The 14561-nt window shown below is 43.2% G+C and overlaps 1 protein-coding gene across 1 annotated transcript in view; it reads right to left on the reverse strand.

The window, feature by feature from the left end:
• Positions 1 to 5071: 5071 nt before the first annotated feature.
• LOC311238667 (ras-related protein Rab-6B-like) overlaps positions 5072 to 14561 on the reverse strand; it is a 32940-nt gene continuing 23450 nt past the window's right edge. Inside the window, exons 6-8 of the mRNA XM_084326809.1 lie at positions 11884 to 11977; positions 9815 to 9881; positions 5072 to 6400 (exon numbers count right to left, since the gene is read on the reverse strand). Coding sequence (XP_084182935.1) covers positions 6336 to 6400; positions 9815 to 9881; positions 11884 to 11977 — 226 coding nt within the window. The 3' untranslated portion in view covers positions 5072 to 6335. The remainder of the gene's footprint in view (positions 6401 to 9814; positions 9882 to 11883; positions 11978 to 14561) is intronic.

Consider the following 14561-nt stretch of genomic DNA (forward strand, 5'->3'; position numbering starts at 1 on the left):
GAATCTGGTAGTTGGTTGTTAAAAACGCGAAACATAATAACGTTACGCTTTCTAGTTCAGCGCATTTCATAACTGTATGGGCTTTGTTTATACACGAGCAGTGGTGCAGTCGCGGTCACACCCGGTTACACGCCGTGTTACCAGATCACTGAGGCAGAAGTACGCGCGATCGCGCACGGATGTGTACTCGCGTGTACGCGCACACAAAAATGCGCTGTATCCATTCGTTGTGACTAGTACCCGGCCACCGTTTTACATAACAAAAAGCGCAGGTAGACTAAGTGTCTGGGTGTTGGCTATCTGAATGCATCTCCCCCTTCATTCTGTGTGACACAGGCAGTGGAGGTGAATACTAATGTGGCTCGGAATTCGTGATGGGGGTCTACCTGCTTATGATATTGAATCAAGCGTCTGTGCTGCGCGCCAGCTTTCCACGCGCACATTCACACAAATAGAGAGCAAGAAGAGCTTGTATGATAGAAAGATTGCACTTGCGTATATGCGCTTGTGTGTGTGTGTGTGCGTGTATAAATCAGTTATGTGCGCATGCACGTACCCGCGCGTGCGCGTGCACGTGGCGTGGCGTGTTACCAGTTCCCATATTAGGACTGCACCACTGTACACGAGTGAAACAGCAGCCCAACACAAGTGCGTTGGAACAGCAGTCCATGGTACACAAGTTGGTTGCCCACGCTGCCGCTCGCTTGCGCTCCTTGGATTTCATTTGGGACGTGGGACGACTGCGCTTGCCTGCGCGTGGGGGCGCGGCCAATCAGAGAAAAGCCGAACACAAGTTGGTTGCCTTTAATATTCACGCGTCCCCGCCCCCCCGCGGATGCCCCCCCCCTCCACAACAGCCGGCGCGCCAGTGACTGTCTTGACTGAACCTGAAACCAGAACCTGCAGATTCCTCCTGAGCAACAAAAGAAGCCACCCAACTCCTCGTCCAATCAACAGTCATCTCCTGCCACGACTACTGCAACACACTGCTTACTGGCCTTTCGGCCACTGCCACCAAGCCTCTTCAACTCATTCAGAACGCAGCGGCCCGCCTGATCTCAAACCTACCAAAGTCAGCCCATGTCACCCCACTTCTTAGGGACCTGCACTGGCTCCCCATTGCCGCACGAATCCGCTTCAAGGCCCTCAACCTGGCATACATCTTCTTCACAAACATAGCCACAACACTGGTAAACAAACTACCCTCCCACTCAGGGCATTATAGGGTAGAACACATAGTAGAACACAAAGACGACTTCAAACTGGAAATGGTAACAACAGATGAGGTACTCAAAAAGCTGAGCGCCCTCCAACCTAACAAGGCCACTGGCCATGACAACATCCCCTCCAAATTCCTCAGAGACTCAGCAGCCGCCATCACCCCAGTCATCACACACATAATAAACCTCTCCATAAAACAGGGACACGTCCCCAAGGACTTCAAAATTGCAAGAGTGACCCCTCTACACAAAAAGGGCAGCAAATTAGACCCAGGCAACTACTGCCCTGTTTCTATTCTTACCTCCATCTCGAAAGTCATGGAAAAAATTGTCTACGAACAGGTCGAAAAGTACCTAGCGAAAAATAAATCGAATCTACGAATTCCAATCTGGCTTCAGAACATCCCACTCCACTGACACATGCCTTCGCTATTTGAATGACCACATCAAACAAGAGGTGGACGCGGGCAAATACTGTGGCATGGTCATGCTGGACCTACAAAAGGCCTTCGACACTGTCAATCACTCCATTCTGATTGACAAGCTAAAAGCAATTGGTTTTGATAGTCTATCAGTGAGCTGGATGCAATCCTACCTTGAGGGGAGAGAACAGATGGTGGAGGTAAACGGTACCCTATTCCCCCCCTCACAGTGAGCTGTGGGGTTTCACAAGGAAGCATACTAGGACCGCTACTGTTCCTAATTTATGCAAATGACATGTCGTCAGCTTGTGACAGCAACTTGTTCTTATTCGCGGACGACTCAGCTCTGCTGGTCTCTGACAAGAACAAGTTACAGGTTGAAAAAACCCTCAGCTCAGAACTCGGCAGAATCTGCACCTGGCTCGCTGATAACAAACTATCATTACACCTGGGTAAAACAGAGTCCATTCTCTTCGGATCAAATAACAAACTCAGCAAGACCGACGTCTTCTCAGCTACAGTGGGTGACAATATTGTCACAAGGAAAGACGAAATTACATACCTAGGTTCCATCCTAGAGGCAAATCTTTCCTGTGACAAAATGGCATCCAATGTAATAAAAAAAAGTCAACCAACGAACTAGATTCTTGTACCGGATCTCCTCTCTGGTAAACAAGAATACCCTGAAGACTCTGGCAGGAGCACTCATTCAAGGGTACTACGACTTTACTTGCACCTCATGGTACCAAAGTACCTCAAAGGCGCTAAAAACAAGATTACAAACATCACAGAACAAACTGGTCAGACTACTACTTGACCTTACTCCTAGAACCCACCTCACCCCTGCCCACTTTGACTACCTAGGATGGCTTAGAGTAGACGACAGAGTACAGCAACTTGCAATGGGCCTGGTCTACAAGATACACTACATGACTAAGATACCCATGTACATGTCAAAATACTTCCCAAAGGTCAGTGAATTGCACGACCACAACACCAGAGGGAGCTCCACAAATCATGTTAAACCCAGATTCGGCTCAAACAAGGGACTAAACACGTTTAGCAATTATGCCACATCAATGTGGAACGCCCTACCCACAGCTGTAAAGGAATGTGAATCACTACCCACTTTCAAAATCAGTATCAAAGAACACCTACGGGAGACTGCAATTGGAAACTGGCCCCTGTAAATGTCCTAACCCAACCCCCTCCAATGTACAGTAAATGACCTAACCCAATAATACACAAGACCCTCTTCTTAGAACCAAGTATGGTTTCGTCAATATTCCAATGTACAGTTTTGCTTGTACAGTTGTAGTTTCCCCCACCCCGCCTACCCAACCCCCCCCCACCTCCAATGTACAGTTGTGTGTATTGAGCTGTACTGTACCCATTCTGCAATCTGTTAATACAGTTTTCAATCAATCAAACCGTGCGGCAAAGGGAACCGCTCCCCCCTACCTCCGGTCAATGGTCTCTTACTACACACCCTCAAGACCCCTACGCTCTGCATCTTCTGGCCGCTTCAGACCTACTCCTATCCGAGCTCCGGGAGGGTCATCAAGGAGAAGCGTTCAGCTAAATGACTAAATGTAAATGACTGCTGTCTGCTATGCTGATGGAGGTGAATGGGCACTCAATGCATGTTATTATGGTCTTGACTGTTGCCTGCTATGCTGATGGAGGTAAATGGGCACTCAAGGCATGTTATTTCTGTCTTGACTGCTGTCTGCTATGCTCAAAGCATGTTATTTTTGTTGATGTTACTGGTGGTTTTTAACAGACTCCGGGCCTCCATTCACCTCCACTAACTTTTCAAACGAATGGTTACATAAACTATGGTGCTACTATTGTATGTTCCAGATGGTTGTTAGCGTGAAGCTACTGTGTCATCACTGTTCTCATGGACAATGAGGTAAAGAGTCCCCCTGGTGGTAAGGTGGTGTTGCTACCTCAGAGTCGGCTTCAGTTATCCACACAGGACTGTATTAAACATCATGTTTTAGAGGAGGGGTTCCCAAACTTTTCAGGCCGCAACCGCCAAATAACGGTGTCAGAGAGCCGCGACCCCCACTATTATAGGAGGGGGGAATTTTTTTTTTTTTTATTATTATTATAAATTTTTTAATAAATGGAAATGTATGGTTGAAACATGCACACGTTCAAACGCACACACACTAATAAGCATTGGAGGCTTTTAACCAGGGCCGGACTGGGGAAATCATTCAGGCCAGGAAATATAGTGCAAAATATACCCCCACTCAGGCCACTTTTTAAGCAGGGGGTCTGAGGGTCCCCCACCAGGAAATGTCTTGTTACAAAGACTTCATTTCCTGCATTCTGGTGCAGGATTTTTTTATTTGTACCCTTTAAATGCCAGTGTTTGTGATGGCATCACAAATTATTGTTAAAAAACAGGCTAGCATATGTATGATTAGCAACAACACTGATTTTGATGGATTTTCTGTTTTTTTTTAATGTCAGATTGAAAATAATACAATCTTTTATTCAACTTCAGCCCTGATCATAACACCACATATTCATTTTATAATTCTAACCCTTTAAATGCCAGTGTGTGTGATGGCATATATTTGTAATATATCAAATGCAAAGTAGATTTTTCTGGGGGGGATTATTACAGGCTAGCATGTGTCAATGATTAGCAACAACCGTTTTTTGTAAGGGTCCCGCCTCCACCAATCACATGCGGCTCCCTTTGTGTGTGTGTGAGAGCAAGAGAGAGAGAGAGAGAGATAGTTCTCCAACTTGTGTGAGTTGCAGTGATCTCCTGGTTGTTCCCCACCTAGGTTATCTAACTATTGCGCTGCTGCAACTAGAAACACTGGCCTGGCCTGCTTCTAATTTCAGTGGCTTGACTGCATAAAAAAAATAATAATAATTGGATTATTATTATTATTTTCTTTTTAGATCATCTGGCGACCCCCCCCCCCCCCCCCCCCTTTGGGAACCCCTGTCTTAGAGGAGGGTAGTGGAGAGGAGAGGAGAGAGGGTTGTGATATTCAGTTTTTCCTTCAATCATCCTTTATTGATTCTGATTATATCCTTGCAGTTAGTTTTTTTTTAAACAAAAATGGCACGTTATTGATTCATTTTGTGGTTTATTTCTGCATATATCGCAGAAGGCATTGTGACTCCAATGTGACTATGCTGGTATTGATTTGTAATAATTTTAAACTAATGATGATCTTTCTCCGGTGGGAACATGGCCACTAGGGGCGTAAGGTTGACACTTTACCTCCTGACCTATTCAAAACCCCATGTTGGTCGCAGCCAGATGCCTCAAAACAAGCGCCCGGACAAGAGAGACACCTAGTGGACACATAAAGGAATAACAACAAGAACCCCTTAAAGCTTTTAAGAGAGGAGACCATTTTGCTGCAGGTTTAAGTGTGAATGGTTAGGAGAGTGAAGCCCTTTAATCTTTAATTTATTAATGGTTAAACGTTATTACATTATTCATACTGGTGAACACAGACCACTGCTACACAGGGACGTTCACAATACAGACATAGTACATCATTATATACAGTGCAGTGCATTACAGTGGGACGTATTGTATTACCAGGATGGAGGGAGGGAGAGAGGAGGGGAGGGAGAGAGCATAGAAGAGGAGTGGAGATAGAGGAGAGGATGAGAGGGAGAGAGAAGAGAGAGGAGAGCATAGGAGAGGAGATAGGAGTGGACAGGGAGAGAGGAAAGGACAAGAGGGAGATAGGAGAGGAGTGGAGAGAGAAGAGGATAAGAGAGAGGAGGGCATAGGAGAGGAGATAGGAGGGAGAGAGGGGAGGAGTGGAGAGAGAGGAGTAAAGGACAGGAGAGGATGGGAGAGGAGAGAAAGAGTGGAGAGGGAGAGGATGAGAGCAGAGGACAGGAAAAGAGAGAAGAGAGGAGGGAGGGAGAGACGAGTGCAGAGGAGAGGGGAGAGAGGGTTGTGATATTCAGTTCTTTTTCATCTTTTAATTTTACCACAGTACAGTCTTTTGTTCTAGAAAAAGTTAAACCCATAGAGATAAGAGCCGCGCGTCACAGCTACTGTTGGAGATAAAACTACTGCAGGTCCTCTGAGTGGGAATATCAAATAACTGTTATCCTCATGAGATGGGTGAGAGTGAGAGTGGGTGAGAGACAGAGAGAGAGGGGGGGTGAGAGACAGAGAGAGAGATGCTATAAAACATTCTAAGATAGTCAACCTCCGTCCAGAGCGGGAGCGACCCCAGAGAGCAGGCCGAAAGGTCAAATCAGCGTGCATGCGTGCTGCAGACATTCAGACGTGGTCGGCCATCTTGGAGGAGGACCTTGTTGGTTAGGCATCATTTTTGGTGCTTTCCCTTTTATATATAAAAAATACAAAACATAACAGCCAAAACAATTCCTTTTTTCTCCCTTTTTTCATTTTCTAAAACTCTTTTTGTTCGCTTTTCGTTTAATTTGTTTCAGTAGTTCGTTTTTTTCTTTAGTTTTTTTTTCTTCTTCTTCCTGGCACTTACATATTGACAAAGTATACAATATCTTACAACTGAAGAGGACTGAAATAGAACACTTGATTTGTCCAATCAGATACGAGGCCCAGATATCCAGATATCCAATTGGAGAAGTCAACTGGAAGCTAACCAGTAGGAAGCAACACAACAAGCCTATGGTGTGAAGGGAGCTGTCCAATGGCAGCTCTGCATTAACATGAGCACCCGCCCTCCGGGACGGTAGGCTCCGCCGGTTTGTCTAGCTTGATGTCAATCACTGGAAGTTTTACAGTTAAGGAAAAAAGTAAAGGGAGGATAAGAGAGTCAAGTATACATTGTCTATAGGTCTATTATATATAGAATAGAACATACATAACAGAATAGAATACAAAATGAATACAGAATAGAAAATAACAGAATAGAATAGAACATGAATATCAGAACAGAATATAACATACTAGAAAAGAACATAATAGAATAGAGCATAATATAATAGAACAGAATAGAACATAAATAACAGAATAGAAAATAATATAATAGAACAAAACAGAATAGAACATAATATAATAGAACAGCATATACTATAATAGAATAGAATAGAACAGAACAAACCAAGAATAAAACAATAGAATAGAACAAAATATAATATAATAGAACAGAATAAAACAATATAATACAATACATTAGACCAGAATATAATAGAAAATAGAATAAAACAGAATAAAATGGAATAGAATAATATAGAAAATCAACTTGTTGGTCTTATTTAGTACAAATTGGGAGTCATTTCAGTCAATCCAAGCAGCTCTTAGAGTCACACTGGCTGCCTCCTGTCAGTACTGCGTGTATGTGGTGCACATACCTTGCATGGCTGCCTCCGCTGTCAGTATACTGTGTGTCTGTGTGTGAACAGGTTGAACGTGAGGCATGAGTATAGAAGCGCTACATGCAGTCCATTTACCATTCCATTGACTTTCACCAGCATAGTTAGTGATAAAAAACCAAAACCCTGGTGGCAGTTGTTTATGGATGAACAGACAGCACAGAAATCAATTCATCTCAATTACAAGGTCTTTATGACACACACACACACACACACACACACACACACACACACACACACACACACACACACACACACACACACACACACACACACACACACACACACACACACACACACACACACACACACACACACACACACACACACACACACACACACACACACACACACACACACACACACACACACACACACACACACACACACACACACACACACACACACACACACACACACACACACACACACACACACACACACACACACACACACACACACACACACACACACACACACACACACACACACACACACACACGCTGGATCGGAGCATGTGCCGTACCCCCACCTTCCCCACTGGGTGACTTAGTTACCGGTGAGTAGCCTCCACTATAATGACTATATATACAGGTTCACATACACACTGATCCTCCACTATGGCTCATTCTCTCTCTTGTCACTACCTAGACAGCCAGTAGGTGGTGCTATCCCTACATATTTACCCACACTGCCACCCATACTCAGAACCCTGGCTGTGTCTGAGAGCTGTGCTGAATGCTCCCTACTGTGGATCAATCATGATGCTGTCAAAACAATGCAATTTGCCCTTGGTAAAAAGAAATATATACGTTTTTATCTTAGTTTACAGTATCATATATTATCTTATCTCATTATGTTATCTTTTTCTTTTTACCTTTATTTACCAGGGCATGTATGCTTGTGTTGTTCTATGTTGTTTCGTGTTGTTCTTGTGATGTTCTGTGTTGTTTCATGTTGATTGATTGAAAACTTTATTAACAGATTGCAGAATGGGTACAGTACAGTACAGCTCAATACATACAATTGTTAAGGGGATGCAGACCAGAGAAAGACTTTCGTCTTGTTTACATCAGGGTCTCCCATTTTCAATTCATCATAACATATATGACATACATGACATACAGAGAGACAGTACTGCTACATCTATACATTTATGACATACCAGATTTGCAAATACAGTACTGTTTGTGATACGAATAGAGTCCAGAAAAGAGAGTATATACATTTGATGTAGAAACTGTACATTGGAGGAGGTTGGGTAGGTGGGGGGGGGGGGACTGTACATTGGAGGTGGTTGGGTGGATGGGTGGGGGGGGGGGTTGGGTAGGAGGGGTGGGTGGGGGACACTGTACAACTGTACAAGCAAAACTGTACATTGGAATATTGACAAGACCATACTTGGTCATTTACTCTACATTGGAGGAGGTTGGGTAGGTGGGGTGGGGTTGGGTGGGGCTGTACATTGGAGGTGGGGGGGGGGGGGGTTGGGTAGGGGGGGGGGGGCACTGTACATTGGAATACTGACAAAGCCATACTTGGTCTTTACTGTACAACTGGGTTAGGACATTTACAGGGGCCAGTTTAGAATTGTAGTCTCCCGTAGGTGTTTTTTGAGAGTGGTTTTGAAGGTGGGTAGTGATTCACATTCCTTTACAGCTGTGGCTAGGGCGTTCCACATTGTTGTGGCATAATTGCGAAACGTGTTTAGTCCCTTGTTTGAGCCGAATCTAGGTTTAACATGATTTGTGGAACTCCCTCTGGTGTTGTGATCGTGGTATTCACTGACCTTTGGGAAGTATTTTGACATGTACATGGGTACCTTGGTCGCGTAGTGTATCTTGTAGACCAGGCCCATTGCAAGTTGCTGTACTCTGTCGTCTACTCTAAGCCATCCTAGGTTGTCAAAGTGGGCAGGGGTGAGGTGGGTTCTAGGAGTAAGGTCAAGCAGTAGTCTGACTAGCTTGTTTTGAGATGTTTGTAATTTGTTTTTTAGTGCCTTTGAGGTGCTTTGGTACCATGAGGTGCAAGCATAGTCGTAGTACCCTTGAATGAGTGCTCCTGCCAGAGTCTTCAGGGTATTCTTGTTTACCAGAGAGGAGATCCGGTACAAGAATCGCGTTGGTTGGTTGACTTTCTTTTATTACATTGGATGCCATTTTGTCACAGGAAAGATTAGCCTCTAGGATGGAACCCAGGTAGGTAATTTCATCTTTCCTTGTGACAATATTGTCACCCACTGTAACCGAGAAGCTGTCGGTCTTGCTGAGTTTGTTATTTGATCCGAAGAGAATGGACTCTGTTTTGCCCATGTGTAATGATAGTTTGTTATCAGCGAGCCAGGTGCAGATTTTGCCTAGTTCTGAGCTGAGGGTTTTTTCAACCTGTAACTTGTTCTTGTCAGAGACCAGCAGGGCTGAGTCGTCCGCAAACAGGAACAAGTTGCAGTCACAAGCTGACGACATGTCATTTGCATAAATTAGGAACAGTAGCGGACCTAGTATGCTTCCTTGTGGAACACCACAGCTCACTGTGAGGGGGGGGGGGGGTAAGGTACCGTTTACCTCCACCATCTGCTCTCTCCCCTCCAGGTAGGATTGCATCCAGCTCAATTGCTTTTAGCTTGTCAATCAGAATGGTGTGATTGACAGTGTCGAAGGCCTTTTGTAGGTCCAGCATGACCATGCCGCAGTATTTGCCCGCGTCCACCTCTTGTTTGATGTGGTCGTTCAAATAGAGAAGGCATGTGTCAGTGGAGTGGGACGTTCTGTTCCGTGTTGTTCTGTAGAAACGTGGTATAAAGGATACTGCCTTCAGGGTTGGCGTCGTCCAAACTCTCCATGCCAGGGAGGGCAGCTGCTACACGACGAAACAACTGGAAGCACAGAGAGGATGATGAGGAGAGAGAGAGAGAGAGAGAGAGAGAGAGAGAAAGAGAGAGAGACAGAGAGAGACAGAGAGAGACAGAGAGAGACAGAGAGAGAGAGAGAGAGAGAGAGAGAGAGAGAGACAGAGAGAGACAGAGAGAGAGAGAGAGAGAGACAGAGAGAGAGAGACAGAGAGAGAGAGAGAGTCAGAGTTCTCTTCATGCTATCTTGCTAGCTCACTTAGCCACAGAGGAAGCTACACTGTGCTAATGTATTCCTCATATCTAGGGAAGAGATTTCTCAAAGGGAGCCTAACCAAGTCCTTTGTCACATGAGCTACACAAGGAGTGACATTGGTGGGTTTACAGCTGCATGAACCACAGCTGAAGCTAGGAGTGATCTAATAGTCCATTCATGTTCCTGTAGCTGCAGGAGAGACGGAGGCATCCAGCAATACATCACCCTGTCTGGTGTCTATCGTTTCTTTACCATAGAAATCTCTTGCAAGTTGAAGGTGTTCTGAACATTCTGACTCTAAATTGAAGTTTTTCTGACCTGTAGATTTACATGTACAATTACATTTAGCTGATACTTTTATCCAAAGCGACTTACAAGTTCTGTACAACAAGTCAGCAGGAAGGGTACAACTCTGGCAGCTAAGGGTCAGTAAGATTGTTCGTCAAACAGTGTTGAACTTGAGTGCTACAGTCTTGAGTGCTTAGTAGTATAGACACATTCGCATAGTAGGTAGTAGTATAGACAAGGTAAATTACTTAGTAGAAAAGTGTATGATAGTAAAATACTGGATAGTGTTTTCAGTCGATGGCAGATAATTGGGCATGTTTCAGCTGTCCTGACTGTCCAGGATCCAGATCCAGCGCAAAACAAGTTTGTTTGAGACTTCGGTGGTGCCCCTGCCTACCTTAAGGAACTCCTCACCCCCTAGTCCTCCTCACGCTCCCTCCGCTCCGGCACAGCCTACCTCCTCAAAGCCCCCAGGACTAAGCTGCACACCATGGGCGATCAAGCCTTCTGCTCTGCCGCACCCAGACTGTGGAATGCTCTCCCCAACCACCCGAGAGCACCACAAACTGTTGACACTTTTAAAACGTGGACTCAAGACCTACCTTTGGGAGTCAGGAACTGTTCCATTTTCATCCCATTGGCGCAGCTTGTAATGCGTCATCATCCTTTTGTTAGAGTGTCTTTGTCCAGAGACTGTGACCCTGAGGGACTACAGTATGACCCTCAGAGACTACAGTATGACCCGCAGGGACTACAGTATGACCCTCAGAGACTACAGTATGACCCTCAGAGACTACAGTATGACCCTCAGAGACTACAGTATGACCCTCAGAGACTACAGTATGACCCTCAGAGACTACAGTATGACCCTCAGAGACTACAGTATGACCCTCAGAGACTACAGTATGACCCTCAGAGACTACAGTATGACCCTCAGGGACTACAGTATGACCCTCAGGGACTACAGTATGACCCTCAGAGACTACAGTATGACCCTCAGAGACTACAGTATGACCCTCAGAGACTACAGTATGACCCTCAGAGACTACAGTATGACCCTCAGAGACTACAGTATGACCCTCAGAGACTACAGTATGACCCTCAGAGACTACAGACGGGGTGTAAAAAGTACCCAGAAATTATACTTAAGTGAAAGTATGGGTACCGTCTCAAAATCGTACTCAAGTAAAAGTCAGCGTATCTGGCTAAAAACACACTTGAGTAAAAGTAAAAAAGTTTCTACTTTTAAATGTACTTAAGTACTAAAAAGAAAAAGTTAAAACCTTTTTTTCCCGACTGTCTATTCTTCTGATAGCAGGTGTTTAATGTTTTTTTTCTCTGAAATGTAATTGAGTAAAAGTACAAGTATACAAACCTAATAATACGTGAGTAAAGTACAAAACAGTACTTAAGTATTGTAACGAAGTACAATTACTGAAGTACTTTACACCCCTGTATGACCCTCAGGGCGCCTGCAGCTCTCACCTGTTTGACGTTGCAGCCGGTCTTAGCGCTGGTCTCAATGAACATGACGTTCAGTTCCTTGGCTCTCTGTTCTCCCTCCTCGATGGTGATCTGTCTGTAGGAGAACCAGACGCCACTCAGCATTTCTTTTTGAACGTTTACATTTTGAGTAGATGTAGATTAGATGTAGTTAGTCTCTCTGTGTTTGAATCGAGGATTGGGAATTTAAAGAGCAGAATCTAGCCTGATTAACCTTAAGGTAGAATCTGTGACGCTGTCAAACCCCAGGCTCTGCTAAGAGAGGTCTGGAGGAAGCCACAGTATAATAAGTTACTAAACTCCAACCCACACGTCGGACAAAAACAAAAGAAATTAAACAAATTGCAAAACCAAGCAGGTTTGTTTGCCTCGTTTGAGGTCGCTGTATGACAGCATTACAGATTAATGGAACTAGGAACTAGTTCTAACTTTTATCCAAAGCGACTTACAAGTTCTGTACAACAGGTCAGCAGGAAGGGTACAACTCTTCAGCTGAGCAACAATGTTTGTTAAACAGTGCTGAAACTTGGGTGCTGCAGTGTTGAGTGCATAGTAGTAGAGATACATTAGCATAGTAGGTAGCAATATAGGCAAGGAAGATTATTTAGTGGCAAAGTGCATAATAGTAAAGGACAGTACCAGGGGCGTTTTTAGGGTTAGAAAACATTGGGGGCTTCAGCCCGGGGGGCGTGGAGAACACAGAAATACGCAATTTTAGAGTAATTAGAGATGAATACTGAATAACTAGAATCATTAGAGGTTCTCAAAGTGAGGTCCAGGTCCATGAGAGGGATCTGGGCAGTCCCCATAGAACATTCAAAGTTAACAGGACCAAATCATCAGTTTCTTATTTATTTATTTAGCCAGATAAAACATTGATCTGGTCCAAGAAGCCCCAACAGGAGTACAAATATACATATATACACATATATATATATATATATATATATATATATATATATATATATATATATATATATATATATATATATATATATATATATATATATATATATATATATATATATATATATATATATATATATATATATATACATATACTGTACATACATACACATATACATACACCAATAACAAAATAAAAACACAGTTAAGAATCATACACATAAGCAAATAAACAAACAAACAAACAAACAAACATATGCACAGCCTATGTACAAAATAAATAAACAGTTCATCTCTAGTCTTTACAGTTTTTCCTTGTCAGGACAGGCAGAGATGCAGTCCCTACTATCCAAAGTGTATTTTCCCTCCTGGATGATGATAATAATAATAATAATAATAATAATAATAATAATAATAATAATAATAATAATAATAATAATAATAATAATAATAATAATAATAATAATAATAATAATAATAATAATAATAATAATAATAATAATAATAATAATAATGCATTTGATTTATAAGGCGCCTTTCAGGACACTAAAAAAAAGTCCACAAATCTGTGAATGAAAAAATTATAGGATCAAATGAAAACTACTTACTAAATTTTTTTAAAAGTACTAAAAACCAACAAAAAATACCAAACACTAACAAACATTCAGCACAGACAATGGGGATGCTGACACAAAAAAAAAGTAAAAAAGTAAAAAAAAATATAAACAATTTTTTTTTTTTTTTATTAGATCCGGGGCTAGGAGAAAAACATCCGGGGCTAAAGCCCCGGAAGCCCAGGGCTAACGACGCCACTGGACAGTACGATGGTTAGTCTTTGTCAGTCAGTTTGTTAGTCAGATATTGATGATTGAAGTGTGTTTTGGGTCAACAAGTCATACTGTACCGCAATATATCTTTCTTAGTTTTCTTTTTGTATTATCTTTTTCTCCGCCTGATTCTCTATTTTTCTCCCCATCCCAATTTTAGTCGTTATGCCAATTCCCCCCCCCCACCTGGTTGTTGTGCGCATGTTCCTCCTACTGGTCGGTACAAGGGAACCCTGAAGTCCACCACATGCTTCCTCCGACACATGCGGAGACAGCCAGCGGCTCTCTTTTCACCTGGCAGCGAGGACTCTCATTGGTGAAGCGTAACGCGTGGGAGGTCACGCTGCCTTCACCATTTCCTGCCTTTCGCTGAGCAGGCGCCCAGACCCGACCTGTAGGCGTCGCTGTCCACAACGCCAGATTACCACCCACGACTCCCCTCCCGCTAACTCAGCCAAACGAGTTAGTATGACGACCGGCCCAAGCCGCAGGGCAACGCTGACTCCGGGAGTCGAGACCGCAGCCTCTTGCATTGGTGACGAGCGCAATCTCCGCTACGCCACCCGACCGCCGATATCTAACAGTATTTGATGGTATTACGTTTTCCAGTACACATTACAATGTGATATCAAATATATTTATTTTGTCATCTTGTAATACAATTGTCATAATTGTCTATTTCGTTCACAGTAAAATATGTTTTTAACATGTTTTTTTCAGTATTGCTGCAGAGGAATTACTTTTGCATTAACTTAAAAATACACAGTACAGTATGTATATTTGTTTAAAATGTGTATATATATATATATCGTGAACGAAACGACAGTATAGTAAAAAAAATCGATACCGTTGCATGGATCCGTGACGGTATACCTTCATTATTTGTTGTACTTTCCTGAAATACACATCAATAGATACTAAATGTAT

Source organism: Notolepis coatsorum, assembly GCF_963971535.1.
Source record: "Notolepis coatsorum genome assembly, chromosome: 13".
Lineage (NCBI taxonomy): Eukaryota > Metazoa > Chordata > Actinopteri > Aulopiformes > Paralepididae > Notolepis > Notolepis coatsorum.